We start from the raw sequence: 21,363 nt of genomic DNA on the forward strand, positions 1-21,363 counted from the left end.
TCATCCTCAATTTTGCCAAGCACCTAAGTGTAAAGCCCTGCTACCTTTTAGCTCTGTAAGAGCACGTCTAAACTCCTTTCTCCTTAGCACTATCATTTTATGACGGTATGAGAGGGAAGACAGAAACCACATGAACCATTTGTCATTTTCCAGTTCTGTCTGAGACGTATGCATCTTAAAATCTAACGTGTAATAGGGGATGATATATGCAGCAAAAGCAGGTGTACACTTCAAAGGTGTATTGCACTCTTCCGACATATACCAAATCTTGACTGATTCTTTCCCTCCTGCCTTTCAGGGGAGAGATTTGTATTTTCACAAGTCTGTATCTCCAAACATGAGATATGAGGCAAAAATATGAGGCAAAAATATGAGGCAAAAATATGAGGCAAAATGCAGATCCACTGATTATTCTATCCAGCCATTATTTCCTTTGTTAGCAGTAGCATCAGCAGTCACATGGAATAAGAAGTAATCCTACATTTACCCAGAGTACTGTTTTGCAGCATCTTTAATCATTCACAATTTGAAATATGTTACAATCTGTGCTTACCAGCATAATAATGAAATAAATGACATCTTAAAAAGGATGAACAGATGCAAGTTTAATTATTTTCATGATGTCTACATGGCATCAATCTCTTTTCTTTTACCTGGGTAATCTGAATGCATTAGTAGACGTCAACAGTAGAAACTACATGAAGTGAAGTATGTTGGATAGCCCTTTCAGTACCTTGAACAACAATGGACTGTAAAACACATTTAGCTTTCTAGTTGCATAATATTTTCAGGCATTTTTTTTTTCTAATTAATGATTTTAGCCATTTTCTATCATACTTGGGGAAAATAGCATATCTTTTTTTCTAACCTATATAAAAGCTGTATTACAACATATATAAACTTATGGCTGAAGAGACTAGACATACTATGTAAACGAAGTAGACTTCTTGGAAAGAGGAGCTTATCTAAAGAATTCTCTACATCACATCAGACATGCTTGCATTTGGAATAAAGCATGTGGTGGGTACCATACCTGCTCAGAGCACCCACTGGATACAGAATGGCTGCATGGAGAAGCGCTTACGAAGACAAGAACTGAGCTATTAATGACAGGGCTTAGCACTTTAAACCTTTCTGTTATCTCACTGAACACAGCTCCAGTCAAACTCCATTTTCCCCAATGGACTGATTACCAACTGAGCTAGTCCATCATTTGCAACACCTCTAATTTGCAGGTTCCTGCTAGAAACAGGAGTATTTCAGCCCTTCATTTGCTTCCACATAGAGCTGTTGCCGTGTAGTTTGACATTTCAGTGACATGACTGCTATGCAGTGCTGAATGGCAACAAAAATCTCAGAAAATGCTCAATATCATACTGCATCCATGCTCCCCCTTGTTCTTTTTCTTCCTATGTACACTGCCTGCATAGACAGTTAGTTTAACAGAGCTTCCTATTTAGAGGCATATACATCAGATACACCATAGCTGAATGCATGTTACAAGAAGGTCCAGAAAGTGTATCCTGCACCCTAATTCATCATCATTCTCTTCCAACGATGAGTACGCTTAAAGAATTTGAATATCAGGGAACTAAGTTAATTTAGTCATCTGTCATTGGCCAATCCAGCCTAAACCACAACACTTATATATTTCAGTTAGGATAATTTAACTTCTTACAAGCACCTAATAAGGTTACTTAAGTTAGTCAGTGTTCAGACAGAAGAATGCTTTTTTATGACTACTTTTTACAACTGTTCTGCAGGATCAGGGCTTTCCTGGAATAACAGCTTGTCCTGTTTTCAGCAGGGACAGTTAACTGTCTTACTAGCAGCTGATATAGTGCTATGTTTTGGATTTAGGATGAGAATAATGTTGATAACACACTAACATTTTAGATGTTGTAAGCGTTAAGGACTTTTCAGCTTCTCGTACTGGCCTGCCAACAAGAAGGCAGGGGGCACCCAAGAAGGTGGGAGGAGATAGAGCCAGGACAGTTGACCCCAGCTGGCCAAAGGGATATTCCATACTGTCTGATGTCATGCCCAGCATATAAAGCTGGGGGAAGAAGAAGGAAGGGGGGGATGTTTGGGTTAAGGCATTCTGTCCTCCCAAGTAACTGTTACATGTGATGGGGCCCTGCTTCCTGGAGATGGCTGAACACCTGCCTGCCGATGGGAAGTTGGGAATGAATTCCTTGTTTTGCTTTGCTTGCATATGAGGCTTTTGCTTTACCTGTTAACCTGTCTTTATTTCAACCCATGAGTTTTCTCACTTTTACTCTTCTGATTCTCTCCTCCACCCCACTGCAGGGGAGTGAGCGAGCAGCTGCGTGGTGGTTACCGGCTGGGGTTAAACCACGACACAGCTCTGGCTCAGATCATCTAAAAGAGATCTTCAGAGAGATATAATGGGATTTTCCTCCCTTAACTTTAGATGTATACAACATAAATATCTACATTTCAGTTGATCAACTTAAGTGTCCTTCCTCATAGCTAGAAGAGAGAAGCAGACAGCTCTAGGGCCAATTATCATAATTATGTACATCCACAATAGGTTGGACAAAAAATGCCTCTTTCCCTCCCTTGGCTATGAAGGAAAACTAAAGTAAGCAAATCAGACAGAAACATAGAAATCTGAAGTGAGACAAATCCCACCATATGTCTAACTCCTTTGGCTCATTTGAGCCAAAGCTATTCTGTCATAATGAGCCTGATGCTTGAGAATTTATGTAACATTCAACAAAGCCTTGCACGACTATCTATCCTCACTTTTGCAAATTTTTTAGTTAACCTTAGCTGCTCGGTTGACTTCTATGAGAAGCAGACACCAATGTCTACCACATACATCTAAACTAAATAGGATGAATCCCACCCTGAATCCCGTGTTAAAGTCTAACTGTACCATTCATTTCAGGAGGAAAGTTAGCACCCACATTTGGATTTGGACTTAATGCTTACATATAACATTAAGAATTACATGTAACTTGGTGGTTTGATTTAAAAAAAAAAAAAAAAACAACGATATTCAGTGCACAGTTTTTGTGACAGAAATTTAAAGTTTTGAAAATGGAAAAACAGCGTATAGAAAGTAATGTGATATAAAAATGTAATGCTAGACAAGCTATGTCTCAGCAATTACTGAATAACAGGCCTTTCCAAAACCACACAGTATGTCTTCCTTTTTCTGTTTTCAAATATATTTTCTGGTTTTTAATTTTCTTTTTCAAAGTTCTTGGAATTAACACCTGGGGGGTTAGAAATGGGCACCAAACCAATATGTGCTTTCCACTTCTGGTCCTCTATCTTCGAAACAGTTATCATAAAGCAAGATCAGCTATCATGGTGAGAAGCTCAACATTTGAAAAATAATCCATCTTCCACAGTATCATTCTGAAATCTTTGTATCTTATAATTGTATCTGCTCTGCAGTAGGAATCCAATTGGGGAACAGAAGATATCTATTCCATCGGAAGATAAGGTTCAGTTACTGTATTCTTATAAACTGTATTTATGAAGCATGAAAGGTTCCTATTACAGATAAAAATGAAAAGTACATGTCCAACATCAGTAAAAATTAAGGGATCCAATTGAGTTTATATTAATATGCTTTTGCATAGAAGTCAGCGTCCTGCTGTCAGCAAAGCACTGAAGTATGAGCTTCACTTTAAGTACATGATGAAGTACTTCGATGAATTAAAGCAAACTACTAACTTGCTTAAGAGTTTACTACCATAAAACTCATCTTAACTGAGAGAAAAAAAATAAAATAAAAAAATCAGGATAACTATACAGTTTTACACACTCCTTAGTTACTTTGATTTTCTATATTAACATGTCTGAATATTGGTCCAAAATATTAAACATAATTCTATTATTCATATATTTCACATTAATTTGTCATATTCTAAGATTAATGGATTTAGCCGATTAGGGAACAACACAAAAATATGCAGAATAGCCTCTGTACTTTTCTGGTGTAGTTCATTAGATACGCTCTCCTACAGTCAATCTATTTTTTCAATTTGTAAAGCTAGGGGCATAGATAGCTCTTTAAAACTGTGGGTCATAGACAGATAAACTTGTTCTAGGAGTACACAGATACAAACTCACTAAAATCAGTCAGAATTTTAAAGTAAAAAATTTTCAATATTTATCAAAGGATGTATCCGTAAACCTACATAACCTGAGCTGAGTTCCTATTGAAGAAATGACTGAATTTAAAGTTGCAAATTCTGGGATGCAAACATCTTACAAACTATTTGTAGCTTAGCTCAAGTCTTAATGAGGAAGTTATAATAAAAATGTTGAGATATCTGGATGATTCATTTAGAAAAATTAAATGGGATTTTGTTTTCAATCCAAGTCAGTGTTAGAAAACATCTTCAACTTAAAAAAAAATAAATTATAATTATAGAAAAATAAAACATAGAAATTTGCTTGGATTAATAAGTTATTTTTTCAATTTCTGTTTTTCACCAAATGTTTAGAAGTTAACTGCAAGCTAACCTGAATGCATGTCTCAGATGATTGCTTTATTTCTCCTATCTGCCAACAACAACAAAGAAACAAACAAAAAAATAAAAAGAAAACAGGTATTTGCACACTTCTAATCATAACTAAAATTCAGAGTCCCTGATTTGATTGTCTTGATTGTTAGTTTTGGTTATAAAACAAGAAAAAAAAGTATTTTAATCCAATGCCTACCCTAAAGTAAGAAACATTCAGGAGCAGGTCTTTAAATCAGGCTGTCAGAAAAATTAGAGTTTAGTGTCCTGTTGTGATAAGTAGAAAGGTTTTTGTTAAGCAATATTTCCCAAAATAATCATCACATACAGAACATAAAAGGGTTTATAAATGAACACATCTATCTGGACTAAACTCAAGAATGCATAAACTTTAAAAACATTGACTTTGCAGCAAGCTAAGCAAACCAGAACTTCAGTTATTTTCCCTACATGAACCCCAGCTTTTCAAAATCTTATAGTCCTACAAAGTGTCAGTTACAGATTGACACACAGCTCCTGCAGCTTCAAATTCAGCCACCTTGAACCTTCCGCTATTCCCAGAAAAAGTCCAACACCATGCTGAGGGTGCAAACATTTCAAGACTACTTTGTCATGGTAAAATTAGTCACTGGAATTTCTACCCTAAGTGCCTGAAGCTCACTTATTCTTCCCGTCGTCACTTAAATGCAAAGTGTTTTAAAAGGACTCAAAAGAAAGCCCTATAAGCTTTGGCAAGATTATATGAAAGTCCAATTCTAAGTTGCGATTGGTTGATCAAGATGCGTTAATCTTCCAAGAAACGCTTAAAATGCTGGATGAGGAAGATATAAATAAATAAATTACTGTATGAGTTAAAAAAAAAAAAAAATAAAAGGAAAGAGAGGGTCTACCACATTTCAGTAGCAGAAGGCAGACTGACAATTTAATGGGATGAAGCAGAAACCGAGCAGGAAACTCTCCTAATGTAAACATGGCTCTAAATTCTTGAATATGGGAGAATTTTATTATTTCTCTGAGTAAACAGAAAGGGTTGTTAAAAAAAAACAAACCAAAACAAAAAGGGTTAAAGGGAACCTTATTAAGTGTTTTGTCACAAAATCTTTCCATGTTTTCTGTTGCACAATAATAAACATACATTCCTCACCTGTAAAGTTGGGAGGCATTTTGAGGCTCTTGGTAGTAGAAAGTCTGAAAATTGGTATATTGTGGACTGATAATGGGTAAGATTTGCAGCAAGCACAACTGCAAAGTAATTAAAATGGGACAGATGGAGGGCTGCAGGTAGCAGACTGAACCGGAAAAAGGATTTGGTCCTGAAGCTGAAAAGGTCAAGTAACAAATGCATTTTACTGTCCTGAATTTTAGTTCACATACGCTAAGTATGAAGAAACAGAATAAATTTACAAGATCAAAAAATTCTTTATTTTTTCTTTTTAATAAATGAGTACAAGTTTCTGTCCCCTCAGAAATTGTCTCCCACTCCACGGGCACCTTCAGTGCTAGATACAACTTTCTTCAGTTGCTCCAGGAATCTCTTACTCATTGCAACAAGCTAAATACAAGTTTAAGTGTTGGATAACTTTTGCATCATGAAAATTAATATTATAACAGGAAACATGAAATGTAATTCTGAAATAAAATAATGGCACATTCTTTCCAGTTTCACATGAGCTAAAATGAAAACAATTCTTTGTGGGTCCAGCTGGATACCTAAGTTGTATTCCCTGAATAGCCAACAACTTACACATTGCAATAATTGTTTTAACTAATTATTTCAAGTATTTTCCAAATTTCATAGCATGATCTTAAAATCTATAGAGTCTACTTATTGTACATTACATTACTTTTATATTATGTCTCTTTTTTTTGAATCTGCTGTTAGAGTTAGGTGTTAGCATTTCCTGGGTTCTTAAACCTGCATATTCTATGGAATGATCCATTTATTACATTTTATGAAACAAACAGATACAGATAAAACACTCCCCAACACCACACTTCATCCCTTCTCCAAAAGAAAAGATGACAGTACCTGGTGAGCTTGCAACAGCTGCTCAGCAAACTGACGTACTTCTGAGAGCAGAAGAGATATTAAAGAATTTCTTAGTATGTTGTTCCTTGCTAGCAAAATCAGCGTGTGTGATACAGCATGCAATGCCTGAAACTAAAGAGAAATAACAGTAAATTTAATCTTTCAAAAACATGTCTCCATCTTTTTTTACTCCAAACAATTACCTGAAATAGAAATGAGATTTACATATTAAAATTTTCATGAAAAAAAGTAAAATTCAAAATTTTAGAGTTTAAAACTCTTATTAATTACATACACATGAAATCTACGGGAAACCCACATCTATTACCTAGAAACTTTCCTTTCTCAAAAGATTAGCACTACAGGAAACTGTCATATGAACAAACTCCTCCAAAAGTGTGAATTCCCCAGGAGGCAGCTTTTCAGCATTAGCTGTCATCATGCCCATCTGCTGTCATAGAAAGTAGGTAACTACCCTGCACATACAGTAATTCTCTTTGTCACGGGTAGACAAATGAACAAACGAATCCTTTGAAATTCAAACACATGAGCAAGCTAAGAGCTATACTGGAGTTTTCTGTCAATAGAGTTATCAGGAATAAACTTGATTAAATGCTAACTGATAGAAGATACACTATATTTTCAAATTCAAATGATTCACTGTCTACTTGCTGTAACAAAGGCATTTCTCCTGAACCACAGAAGCAGTGACATGAACTTACATGAGAATTATAATAGTAATTTTTTTTTTTTTGCCACAGCCTTTTCTATCAAAAAAAAACCCCAAAACTGTTTTCTTTTTTCTCTGAAATGGAAACGTATAGCTATTATGAAATGAAACATACTACTCTACAATGTAAACACTACATTATTTTGTAAAACATTACTAGAAGAAATTATCATATATATATATATTGGAGTTCTCTGAAAGAAAAAAGTAATACACACTAAATATGACTATAATTTATATTTTCATATAAATGTATAACCCTAAAATTAACATTCAGTATCTCTTTGTAAATGAGTATTTTTGACTGACAAAAGGACACTCTCACCCATATTTGCACGTCTAACTACCATGTCTTAACGACTCAAAAGTAGACCACCACCTCCTATTAACAAACTAGTTTATTGCTCCAGCCAGCTCACGTATATATACACACACACACGAATAAGAATACTTGCCCACCATTTACAAGTTTGCATAGGATGAATCCTCTTGGAAATCATTTCCAAGCACATGAAAGACAGGAAGGCGATCCAGTAGCAGTCAGCGTAGATTTATTAAGGGAAAACCGTACTTAACCAACCTGATAGCCTTCTGCAGTGAGGTGGCCGGCTGAGTGGATGAGAGGAAAGCAGTGAGGATCATTTACCTTGACTTTACCGTGGTTTTCAAAACTGGCTTCAGTAAAATCGTTACTGATAAAATTTTGGGCTAGGTAAGCAGACAGTGAGGTGGACCAACAATTTTTGCTGTACAAACCGTTAATTAGGCAGCTTCCCATTTACAGTTACTGCTTGTCTGCCTGATCAGATGGTCAAACTGCCCTGTCAGTTGATGCAACGCTTATTTACCGGGCTCTTACAGCTGAGGAGTTTGATCAGCTTAGTTACCATTTGCCCAATATGACACAATCTCCTATTCACAGTAATAACAATCAAACTTCAATAAATCTTTACTGCTCATCACCTCACTTTAGCATGTAATCCCAAAAAAAATCAAAAAAGAAAACTATAAAAGACAAGTCTTATGTTCAGAATCAAATCTGCAGAGATACAAATTAAACTCCTTATATTAAAGAAAATTCATAAATTGTACACACACAGCTTTGAAAATCTGTGAGATTAAAATCATTCATAAATTTATATACGAAAGATTCTATAAAGATGAAATGTGAATGAAGGTGAGATAAAAATAGGTTTCTAAACAACTGAAATGATATGAAAGGTTAATGTAATACATGCACCTACATGTGCTTTGAGGATATATGAATTGAAATAAGACTTCCATATACTGGAAATGTACAACCTTCCAAACAAAACAATAACTCCTCTTCCTAAAAATAATCTGGACTTTTACAGTTTTGAAAGATCTTCCATAGTATCTGCTAAAACTGTATGACAGAAACAAAGCGTGCAACACCTGGATAGTTTTGCCTTGACAGCACCCATGCTCCAAAAGGGTACAACTGCTTCAGATCACTACTTGAGGTTTAATCAATGCTAAAAACCTGCACATTTTCCACTGAAGTCCCCATTCACTCTTACTTGTTTTTATAAATTAAGGATGGATACATATTTTATAGTTCTATATTTTCAGAGCATAACATTGAGTATACTTGCTAATTTGCCTTTGGAAAGCAAACAAACTAGACAATCCAGAGTGCTTTTTCAATGCTACCTCTCCCAAAGAGCACACTAAATGTATATATTTACACACAAACATGACTATGATTGTTCTTTTTTAAGTTCTCTTCTATTTGCTTACAAGATTTTTAGACAGATAAACAAGTAATTTTTTTTTCTTTTGTAGTTATTAATGCTAGTAGCTAAGATTTAATTAAAATTGGATATTTCACAAAATTTCTGTATCCTTTCTGGTTTGGAAAGAGTTACCACTTTGTAGTTGGAAATTTGTAGGACTAGATAACAGGGGATCTTCAAATTTAAAGCCTGAGCCTTTACTAAGGGAAGCAAATACGGATTTTGTAATGACAGTGGTTTGGGTAGTTCAGATATGGGTATCGATGCAACTGAAAAATCCTACCTATTAACTGATTTATTAAAGAATGTGGATTTAATATTGCTTTTTGGTGAATCCCAGTATATTTTAAGCAAATAAAGAGACAAGAATTAAGGTTAAAATAACACTTGCAGACTGTATGCATTAAATTCACACAGAACAAATTTATAGCATAGAAGCAATAAATCTGTAAATAGCAAAAGAAGTAAGACTGTGTTTCAAAGAAATGCTGATGTATTGCTAATTAAACTCTGGAAACATTCACACTGATAATAGTCCAAATAGCATGCAGTTTCATTAAAGATAAAAACCTATCTTCAGCTCTCAAATCTATCGAACGTTAAAAAAGGAACAGAAATCTAATCCCTTGGGCTTGCTTAATGGTATAGATGAAATAAAACCTATGCTCTTCAGGGATTCTCAGGTAAACACAGTCAGAAAATTAGACTGTAAAAAAACATATGATCAGAAACAAGAAAATAACAGAGCCTGGAGCCTGGTTCACTGTTCAGGAGCTGCATCACCTGTCCCTAACCGTCCTCCCACGCCCCAGGTTCTGCTCTCTTCCCACGTTCCTCAGGATGCAGAGTGAGAGTGACCAATGCTGTGCCTGTACCTGGGAAGGATGTGTGAATTATTTGGCAACCTGCCTGTTGCCAAAATGAATATATAACATCAATGTTCCGCATGCCTCAAGCATACTAATTTGGTCTCTCCTACACGCAGACACCAATTTTAAAGCCTATTAGAAGGTATTTTTGACCTTCCACTTCTTTCCATGTGGTTTCAAAGTGGCTATCAGTCTCAAAAGTTACTAAAAGAAGAAAACATTGACAAGCAAAAGAAACAGCACACTCCTATGAGCCTCGTTTCCCCAGGAAACCAGGATAAAAGTCTTTACTTATGAATTATTTGTTTGGAATTCATTTATCAGAATGTGTTAGACACTTCTTTAATAACGGTTATCCAAAAGTTGTGAGTTTAATCCCTTCATGAGTTGCATGATTCACTACAACCTGCAACTATGAAGACTGCACCTTAGTTTCCGTTTCACTAGTTTACAGCTTTCTTGCCAAATAACAGCTCTCTTCCCCAAGCAACTGGCATATTTGGCAATTCAGAACTAAGGCAAATAACTATTACAGGTGTCCTCAAACTGTGAGGTGTTAAAAACAAAACAGTATTTTTGCCTTTGAATTCACATCACATTGCCCATTTAGTCCAATCTGACTTCTACTCTTAACTCATCAATGTCAATTGAAAAGTTTCACTTTTACACAGAGATCATTAGTACTCCTTATCTCACTGTCATATTGCTTCCTTCGTTAATTTGATGGTTGTCGTTTCGCTCTCCTCCTGTTTATGCGGCACTGTTTCTCCTGCCTTCAAGTCTTGGATTTGATATTATTCCAATTCTTTGCTCTATAAACCTCATCTCAAGCCCTTGCTCTGCCTTTACCCCTTCCTAATCTTGTTCATGCTTCTCTTCACTCTTCTAAACCTGATGTTCTCTGCTAGGACCATCAATTAGCTTCGCTGCAGCAAGCTGCCTTTTATATTACAGTATTTTGGTACTTTTTTGCAGATCTTTAATCTGAAAAATATTCTGACAGAATATTCAGACAGTGTGACATACAATAGAGGCAAGTCTATTTGCAACATGCTTGACTACATGCACCAAAAATGTTTACAAAAAACAAGAAAAAATGAAAAAGGGATGAACAATTTCTTATGTTTTTTAAGAAAAGATTCATAAAAGGTGAAAAAAATTAATGAAAATTAAACCAAGATATTTCAATACCCAGGAAAGATTTTTTGTAATACAGCACCTGCATGCTGTGTGGAGAACAGAGATGAAAAAACAAATAACCTGCAGTCAGTCTACTAACCATTCTGAAAACCAGAACGCTTTGGTGAATGGTGCTGGAAAAGCCAAAAATGCCAGCCATAGGTATCATGGTACTCACTGGAAGAAATGTGCAACCTACTGGCTTAAGTACAGCTTTGGTGAATTTGAGTGAGGAGGCAAGATCTCCAAGGAAGCGTACTACATGAACTCCTCCCAGTCATCTTTGCTGACCACGAAGTCTGTACGTCAGACTGGGAGCGTGAAGGTGCGATTTCTTCTGTGCACAGATTGAAAATATCTTTCTTAGATTTATTCCTTCATGGCTGCCCAGAAATCACTCTGATTCCCTGGTCCCTTTGGCTCCATATATGCTTTTATCCAACCCCATACCAGTGCCCTAGCGAAACAGGCAGGAATAAGTGCATCTCCTTGCTCCTGTCCAGAGGCTAAACAAAGCCAAGTCGGCTGCTCCTGCCACATCAGCAAGCAGAAGGAGAAATGAGAGACCACAGAAACTGGTGTGAAGGAGAAACGTACTTGCAGCCACCTTCCTATTCCCCCCTCCCTTACTGCTTCTTCACACCACCAAGCCCTCTGGCAGAAGCAAGTTTCCCAAACTATTTCCTAGCTGTTTATCCTCTGCTTCCCTGCACAAGGGAAGACTGTTACTGCTGAAGTAAGGAGGACAGACCCAGCACCTGCAGAGACTGGACTACCCTTGAGTGGTATATCCTCTGGTTGACTGCCATATGCAAACCATTACGCTCCTCTTCCTGTCAAGTATAAACACACAGTACATAGCACAACTTATTGCTACTTCTCTAACTGCTTTCTTATAGAATTACAAAAGAACATATTTTTCAGTTTCATTAATATTGTTCTCGTATGAGTTCCATAACAAATGCTTTACTGAACATCAGATAGATAGAAGCTACCAATCTCCCATTACTTTACAAAGAATGCTCTTCGTTATTCTGCCACAATTTACCTCTCGTAAACTCTTGTCACATTTTATATAATTTATCTCTAAATCTTTAGTTATTCTTTTCTTTTAACTTTGTTATAAGGCTTTGTATGCTACTGAGATAAACTGCTACCCAGGTAACTTCCTTTTAACCTTCACTTTCAAACGTAGAACATGCTATATTAGAAATTCTATACTTAAAATAATATAATCTCTAAGTATTTGATTCTAAACTTATTTAACTTCTTTTTCTTTCAGTTTCATAGGATAAAGACTTATCCTGTCTTTCGCATTTTTAGCGCCTTACATTCTCTTGAGTTGGATAATATATATAAAACAATGCCACCTTGTTGATGGGATAAAATACATATCACAGACCCTGTTGTGAGTTTCTGTGTTTTTGTTTGTTTGTTTTAAAAAAACACAACAAAAAAAAAAAGGAAACCAACCAACAAAAAAACACCAATCCAAAACTAAAGCACAACCTGGATGTCCTTAGAGGAATTCAGGGCTGCAAATCACTGTCATGTCTAATTTAGTGTCTATCCCAAAACAGTAATATCCATTTCCATACACTAAAACCAATTGCCTTGCTTATATCGCCTCATCCCAATCACCTTCACAGAAAATGCAATGCTTTCCTTGAGGGCACGTAAACACACGAGTCATCAGTTCCTCTGAAGACTAAGTACGAGAAATCCAGCTAACTACTGAAGACACTTGGGATCCTGCTGGCATCAGAGTTTTCACCAATAAATTTACTTTAAACAATGCTACCTTGACAGAAATCAAGAATGTCTGCGCCTTCTTGGGTTTCATGAATTAGGCGTCTAAATATACAATTCATCCAAAAGGCTGGAACCAGTAAACACTGTCAAAAGGAATACAGTATCAATCCCAGTTAAACAAACAGCATTCACAACAGCTGCCACTCAGACAACTCTGATGTTACTGCTGCCCATTTTTTTTAAATATCTACTGCAAATATTCTATTGATTATGAAGAAGCAGCTCTAGATACAAAGTCTTCCCTGCCTGAGAGATTAAAATTTGTATTACTCTTGATTCCTTCTTCTTAACTATTCCTGGTCAGAAGCTCAGAGGAGTGAAGAACTGCCTATTCAGCCTGCTGATGCTGAGTTAATGTTAATGGATGCAGAAGGCACTAAACGGCAAGTGTGAGCTCACTCAGAGCAAAAGAGTTACGAATTCAAATTTTTAATCTGAGGACTGCTTAGAAAAAGTCACTGGATAAATTACAGAAAACAGGTATTCTTTAGCTTTTAGGTTTTTAAACTAAAGAGCGACCTGGTCATCCTTAAAGAAATTCAGGGATGTAAATCAATGTCTCATTTAAGTGTGTAAGATTTACAGACAGTCGTTGCAAACAAAAATGGATTTCAGATGTTTATTTCCCAATCCTTCACTCTTCTTCCCTCTGCCCAAAATGCGCGAGCTACTTTGAATGCCACTTAAAGATGCCAAGTATCTGGCATGCATACCTAGGAAGCACAGAGGTACCTTGTTCAGGGTTGTAGATTTCACTGCAGGAGTTGAGCACTAAGAAGTTAGGCAAGGAATATGCAACTGTCTTTGCAACTGGGTAGATAAGTAAGCTCTGTAGAGTGTGTTTTCATTTCTATCCTATCGTGAAAACACAAAACACACACCCTATTTGGGCACAAAAAAGTATTTCCTAGAGAAGCATGACAAATTTAAGCTATGAGAAAAGGTTCATTAGTAAACAGGCAAAAGAACAGAGAAACCCTAAGATTCTCATTATTAAAGCATGTACACACATTTTAAGTAATGGTTGAGGACTACTACCAAAAACCCCTTGGGATATACAGCCACCTTCAAAAACTAGAGGATGTAAGAGGTAATCTTCCCCCAAGACACAACTGGGGAAAAAAAAAAAAAAAAAAAGCACCATCTCCATTAAAAGCAATACACTGAATTTTTTTATGAAGAGAAAGACAACCTTACAGCAGAACAGAGCCTTAGACCTCCATCTGGAAGTGACCAGAATGGAACTAAAGAGCTGGGGTAAGTACTGATGTGATGGAGCTGAGGTGAATAACCACTCACTATGGTACCCCTGAGACCAAAAAAAAAAAAAAAAAACCCACAAAAAAAAACCCCAAAACAAACAAAAAAAACCCCACAAAACAAACCAACCCCCAAACAATTTTAGGTACTTTTGTTCAATAACATGTCTAGAATAACAGAAAACAAGGCCTAGATAGAATTCAAATGCTTTTACACAGGTACGGTAAGTGAAGGACTGAGGGATGGGCTTTGATGTTGCTGTTCCACATGGTCTCAGCTGCAAGTATCACAGAGATGCCAAAGAAGCAAAATGACACTGCTAATGAGACGCTACAGAAAGTTGAAAGTGCCATTCACTGGAGTGAGACTGGGGCAGAGGAAAGAAAGAAAGAAAGAAAGGAACAGGTTTTGATATGTATTTCCTACCATATTCAACAAAACCAAGATCTTCCTTTATTCTTGTGTTAAGGGCCCCCATTTATTTAATCTGTAAATGAACAGCAAAGGCCTATTCCATCCCTTTTTTTTGTCCCCTCTTCCTAGTGGAAATAAGCTGTAATACCCTGAATACTAGTTAATTACTTGGATAAAAAAAGGCAATGACAGCATTTCTTATTAGGAAAAGGGACAGTGCTGACAAAACAGTATTACGGGCAGGTTGGAGAACGTGAATATAACTTTTTTGCTCTAACGGTAAAAAAAAATCCTGCTAAGTTCATCCTGTAACTGTTCACTAATTGCAGCTTTAGTGCATGATGTATATCAGCTGAGGCTGGCTGAGGAGGGAAGGTGGACAAAAGTCTAGAGGCAGAGAAAAAATTTTCTTTCATTCATTCCTGTCTGGTTACTCCTGTGATCCACTTTACTGATGTAAATGAGAGAGTCAGTCAGTTTGGTGATTGCTTTAGACTGTAGTGATTTACAAGACAATGGATTTTGATTACCATTTGACTTAAATAGCTCTCCACACAGGACAACAGATTGCTGTGAAAATTTAATTCAACAGTCAAGAGATTCAAACATTGACTCTTACTAGACCATAAAATCCTGGCAACATGTTTTAATATTCATAAGAATGAACTGCTCTTTCACTATATGAGCAAAATTCTTTGGCAGATGAAAATGTACTATGTCTCAAGAGCCATGATATTCCCCTTGGGACTCAATTAATTTAGGAAAACTGAAGCCCACTGGTTTTATACTTGGGAACCACCAGTAACATGAACAACTATTTTTAAATCTTATTCGTCCTTGAGCAGGCAAGACTCTTGTAAACTGATGAGTTAAGTACTGTCCTGGCAGTCACTGACAAAAGACGTGGCAAACTGTACACGGCCGGGGGAATTTACTGACACCCACAACTAGTTGGAACATGTATTAAATACATACTATTGCATGTATTAAAACCATCAGAGTAAGTTTATGATTACTCTCTTCCAGGCATTTTCAGTCATTAATGAATCATACAAATTGTATCCTAGATAAGAGAAGATTCAAAACCATGGTTCTGATTAATGTGTACTTTTTCCGTTCCATGAACACACTTCCATACATTTCATTATACGATTGCCAATGAGATTCAAACATTTCTCTTTTTGCTTTTCACTGTACTACATTTCAACTTGTTATTTGCATGAAGAATTGTGAATCCCTTCTCACATAAACATCCGGTAAAGGCATTAAACTACTACTAAGAATTCTTGCATTTGCTTTTCTGCTAAATATATCAACAGTAATATTTGAGCATTTGCAAAAGTCTACATAAAGAGGTTTTGATGGAACATAAGAGAGAAAAATGAAAACAGGCAGTAAAGTCCCAAGCAGTATAATAAAATTTTCTAGAGACTATGTTCATGTCTCAGCATCCATTCAGATACTGCTAACACAAAACAACTTCAAAACAATTACCCTAATGCTAGGGTAGCTAATTTCCAAAGGGGACAAGGGTAAAAAAAGAAAGGAAGTAGTACATAATTTATTTTTTTTTTCCTTTGTTTGAATGGAGCAGGCAATTCATGACTCTTGACAGCATCTTCGAAGTCAGTATTGATGTTTTAAACACAGCATGAGAAGAAGCAAACAACCACAGTTCACTGAAACACATCTCTCTTCCTTCTGTGTCTTGTTCGAAAGAGATGGTGATTAAGGTGGGGCAGATGGATGAGGTATTTGTTGAACAGCTACAAGGCACCAGAAAACAGTCTCTTCTGAGAGCCCTACACAGCTTGACTTTACTCTACAATCCTGAGGAATCCTGTAAGATTGTCGTCTGTTTTTGATTGTTGTCGTGTTTTGATTAACTCCTTAAAACAAGAGGTGCAAGAAACAAACATAGATCTCTGTACAGAACCCAGGATGAAGGCCAGGATCTTCTGGCACACAACTGATACATTAGCCATGCTCCAAATTACAGTATCAGCTGCACCTAAAAGAAGTACAATCAGTGAACTGAACTTCAATGCTGATAAACTAGTGTGACACCACTAGGGATCGCATCACATAAATCCTACGTAATGCAGCACTCTGTGACTGTATTTGGCCACAACACCTTTGAATACAGCTGAACTGGACTGAACGAAGCCAGATATGAGTCTTTTTCTTCTATCTCCAAAGTAACAACCGAGACACTGAATTCCTTAGCAATAACTGTTTTGAAATTTTACAAAGCTGTATATATAGAGAGATGTAAATAAGACATGTATGAAGTATCTTAATTTCTGTTGTAGGGCCTTGACTTCTAGAGCTAATTCCATATACTATGAAACTACAGCCAGTCCAAGTTCACCACAGAAGGCTTCCAAGAAGCTTCAGGACACTGCTGATGTAAAACAAATTTTGTGTCCCCTCTGAAGTGCCCTACTGCAATGAGCTGTGCAAAACCTTCACCGAACATAAAACACACATGCTATTCTGAACAGCATGGGGAGCTGGGAATCCCCAGCACCCCCAACTGTTGAATTTTTCTGATATAGGAGAAATGATCCCTTGTTCCAACACACCCTGGACAACACAGACAAATCTCAAGAGAACACGTACGTCTCAGTGCCAGTGAATGAGTGATGCATCCAGGAGCAGGAGAGATGCACATTCACTATGTCCCTGTGGAGGTGGATAGAGATAGCTGTTGTCAAATCCCAAATGGGTACCTTAAGGAAAAAAAATGTCCTGTGCTTCCCTCTGAAGGGGAAGAGAAAGTTTCTACTCCACTGTGCTTGCTCTATAGATCAGCAGCGACTACCATAGATTTTACAACACGAGAGCAACAGCTCATCTGTACCAGAATTAGACACAGGATCCTCATGAGCTTTTCTGTGGCAGCCATACAGGAATGCGAGACACAGGATCCTCACAAGCAGCCACACAGGGATGCAAGACCATGCCAGCACAAGGTGCAGAGACAGGCTTTTGAGCAGATGATTTAACTTCAGAGCATTCACGCTTCACCCTTAGCCGCTGTGACTCGAGGCTCCTTCTAGGTATTTCCAGGCTTCTTCGAAAAGATTTTGTGCATGACAATCGTGTGCTGCTCTCCAGACATGGAGGGAAAGGAGAAAAATTAAAAAGGGAAATTCAAGAAGCTTCCTTTATTTGTAGTTCTTTGATTTAAATGGGTTTATATTTTAAGTAATATGTCCTTTTATTTTACCTCTCATACCTTAAATGACAGATTATTCTTTCCCCCTTTTGATGCTCCTGTCAATTTGGAGTTTCAGGTCAAAAATTTTATCAAAAGTGCAGTTTTAGACAACTGAATCCAGGCAGAAAAGCTCTGAGTACACGTCTTTGCTGGTTCCCATAGCTTCCAGTGCTTTATAATTAAAAACATCTCAAACAATAGGACTCAAGAGTTACAGCAAGTAATTCTGCTTCCTTTACACCCAACGTTGAGACAATCCTCTTTTCCAATTCTCAAAGGTTTTTTTAAATTATTTAATTTGCTCTGCAAATTAAACACTGGGATCGCTTTTGAAGATGAGGCGTTAGGAGTAGAGTTTCTCTCTTTGTTCACCTTTTGAAGGTGTTTCTCATAGCCCTTTGTCCTCCCTGACAGCTCCTGACAGTTTTATAGGGGAGGATGGCAAAGGGAAACTTGCGTCAAATACTATAGCTGTATTGGTGCCTGTCTGTACAAATGCTTTTTGACAGTAAGGTTAGATACAACAAAATTCCTGATGTTTTTATACTGGAGGGATTTAAGCATCCTCCTGGAACCAAAATTCATACAGTTTGCCACTCTTTCCAGATGACAGCCTTATAATTAATGGTAATTTTATTTTAAACCTATAATCTTGATATTTCAATCACCACTTGAGTAAACAGTGATGATTAAAAGTGAAGCATAAAGTGTCCCTGGGAGATATCTGGTACACAGCACATGAAGAATTAGTTATACAATTTCCACTGCTAATTCTGAATTCAACATATTTATTTCCATTCAGTTTAAAGAAAACCAAACCTCTAAAAAGGATTTTTCAGTAAGTCTTTATAAACATTGCAATTACTACATACATCTTCCCTTTTTCCCCTAGAAATCTGGAAACTAACAAGATTATCCCTTAATAATTGGTTTATACAATTTTTAAACTCTTTAAATCTGTTTGATTGAAGTTAACGGCTGCTGATAGGAACGACTGTTAAGTCAATATTTTGGTGGAAGCAAGATATAAAACATCTCATAAAAAGCCATCTGTTTCAGTGAAGTTATTCGGAGAAAAGATGCCACTTACAAATTATATGGACATACTTCACTTTTCCTGAATGATTTACAAAAGCACTTTGCAGACTTGAAACACCCCTAATCTACCAGGGTATTTTCGCTCATTTAAAATGTGACACCTCTCACTTAAGCTTTGTCAGGTTGCTCCAATCAACAAGTAATCCCTCTCTGGATAACCTCTTGGATGCTCTCCTACAATTAACATTAATTATTTATTAACTTCAGGTAGAGGAGGAGAGCAGGTAGAAACACTGGACATCATCAACTATGAAGTCCTTAATGAATGCCTGCTCAAGTTTTCTTTGTTCTGTATCCTGTAGTCACACACACACACAAAAAAAAAAGAGTGACACCTGCATGACTGTATTCCTACCAAACGGTATATATTCTCATATCTTTCAAAATACTGGCTAGCAACACCTCTAATTAAAAACCTAAGTTTTTAAGTCACACAATGGCGACACTGATATAGAAAGCACCCTGGTATTTGAGACACAAGGCTCCAGTCCTGGAAAAGATTTCCTTCTGAATGTTTTCTAACCAAAATCAGGCATATCTGCCCCACCCCCTTAGTTTGTTAATAATATTTGTTTGATATTTACATTCTGGGGTAAATACTTAATGCACAGTGAATGGGATTCATTTTAAATTAAGACAAATGGGTACATCTTTCCACAGGTCTACAGATGTCTAGGCTCTCATTTTGCTAAAGGCAACTTTAGAGCTCATCCTAAAATAGGGACCTAGTACCTGGTCAGCATTCTTTAGGGTCCAAGGATTATAGGGATACGATCTTCATTTACTATAACGGTAGTGTAGTTACATACAGATGGACACAAAACTGGTATATCTAAGTCTCAAACAATTCCACCATCATGTCTGTTCCAAGTTACTCTAAAAGACAGAATAAAACCCAAAAATCCTAAAACAGAAAATGGAATTCATTATTTATGGGAAGTCTTGTCAGGACAGACTAGGGGTATTTCAGTTGAATGAGGAAACTAACAAGATGATGTATGGAACAATGCAGAATGCTGAATACAGACAAAATGCAATTCAGTCCTATTTGCCGTTTGTGCCAGGGACATGCTATTTCTGAATTCTTCACTCATTGCTGATTTATTTTTAAAACACAAATTTGCAAATGTCTAGAGAGTGACAGAGATCTTCTGAAGCAAATCAACCGATTTAATCTAGGTGCACAAGAAAGAACAAAAAAATTGTATAGTCATTACTTCATAAATATCTACAATATATCTTCATATAGCAAGAGAAACATGGGGTTTTCTATCATATTTTCTGCAAAGTTGTTTTAATCTGCCTTTTTAACAGTTTTTTAAAGTTCTATACTGAGGAACAGACCAGAACAACTTGCATGCATGAGCAAGAACTTTTTCAAATGCTTTAGAGCATTTATTGTCCATATCACAGAAAAGAGCAGTCACAAAAATCTCTGAGAAGTACTCTTCAAAATATAGTGAGATAAACTAATATTAAAAAAGTGCATAAACCCAGGAGAATATTACAATATGCTGAAATGGTATAGGAAAGATGAAAGAAGTTTTAAACTTACCCTATTGACAGTGCTGTTTCTTAAAATAATCTGAATCAGGTTTTTCTTAAATTCTTCCAGCTTCTTGAAACACTTCTTCAAAACATGATTAGATAATTTACTATCAGTTATTAAACTGATCAAAACACAAACTGCTTCACTAAGAAAATTCGAAACTGGAAATTTAGGGCTGTTGTAAAAAATAGTCAGTCCATCAAGCAACTGAGACACTGAATTGCATATGGTGAAAGAATCATTCTCAAGCTCTGTGAAGTCTGCTTCAAGAATTCCTCTTTCTGACAGTTTTCTTATTTCAAGCAGATGTTGCAAAAATTGTACTGGAACAGTCAGAGATTCCTCCTTGCCAGTACAGCAAAGATTCAATGGAGGAACTCTTTCCAACCAACGTTTAGAAGTGTTGACATTATGTTCAGATTCGTGAAAGTCAGAAGCTATGCCTAAAGAATCAAATGCATAATCATTAGAGACATCACACCCAGAGTCTTCTAGCTGGCTTGAATAACTCATAGGGTCTATACATTCCTGATCCAGAAGAGTTTCAGCAGAGGCATTTGGTTTTCCTGAAACAAACATGAAAGTTATGTTCGTGTAATACTTAAATACATGCTTATGAAAAGCGTATATTACATGTATGGAAAGCATATATTAATCCTTTCTCCTTTTGCTTTCATGCAAAAATCATGTAATACATATGTTATCTTTGCTGCCCAAGAACTTCCCATGACTAGAATTTAGCTGTGGAAGAAGGTGGCATTTTTAAGTTAAAGTTAAAACTTTTAGAAGGTAGTGTCTATTTGTGAACATGATGTTTTATGCTCACAGTAATAAGAACAGTAATTTTGAGTTTAAAATTACTAATGTTTTAAGTTTTCACATATATAATTTAAGTGGACATCAAATAAAGAAGTTAAGCGGACATCTGTACTTCCATT

General features: G+C 36.5%; 1 protein-coding gene across 3 annotated transcripts in view; it reads right to left on the reverse strand.

Moving 5' to 3' along the window:
* The window catches only part of MEI4 (meiotic double-stranded break formation protein 4), a 72,444-nt gene that overhangs the window by 29,704 nt on the left and 21,377 nt on the right, over positions 1-21,363 (reverse strand). Inside the window, exons 3-5 of one of the 3 annotated variants that reach the window (XR_012586321.1) lie at positions 20,432-20,991; positions 6,535-6,666; positions 5,650-5,824 (exon numbers count right to left, since the gene is read on the reverse strand). Coding sequence is in view for 2 of the 3 variants with exons in the window: in XM_074581335.1 (XP_074437436.1) it covers positions 5,759-5,824; positions 6,535-6,666; positions 20,432-20,991 (758 nt within the window). In the remaining variant the exon portion in view is untranslated. Of the gene's footprint in view, positions 1-4,239; positions 5,825-6,534; positions 6,667-20,431; positions 20,992-21,363 lie in introns of those variants that run through there. The other 2 variants (XM_074581335.1, XM_074581334.1) reach the window with 2 other exon arrangements.

Source organism: Larus michahellis, chromosome 3 (genome assembly GCF_964199755.1).
Source record: "Larus michahellis chromosome 3, bLarMic1.1, whole genome shotgun sequence".
Classification (NCBI taxonomy): domain Eukaryota; kingdom Metazoa; phylum Chordata; class Aves; order Charadriiformes; family Laridae; genus Larus; species Larus michahellis.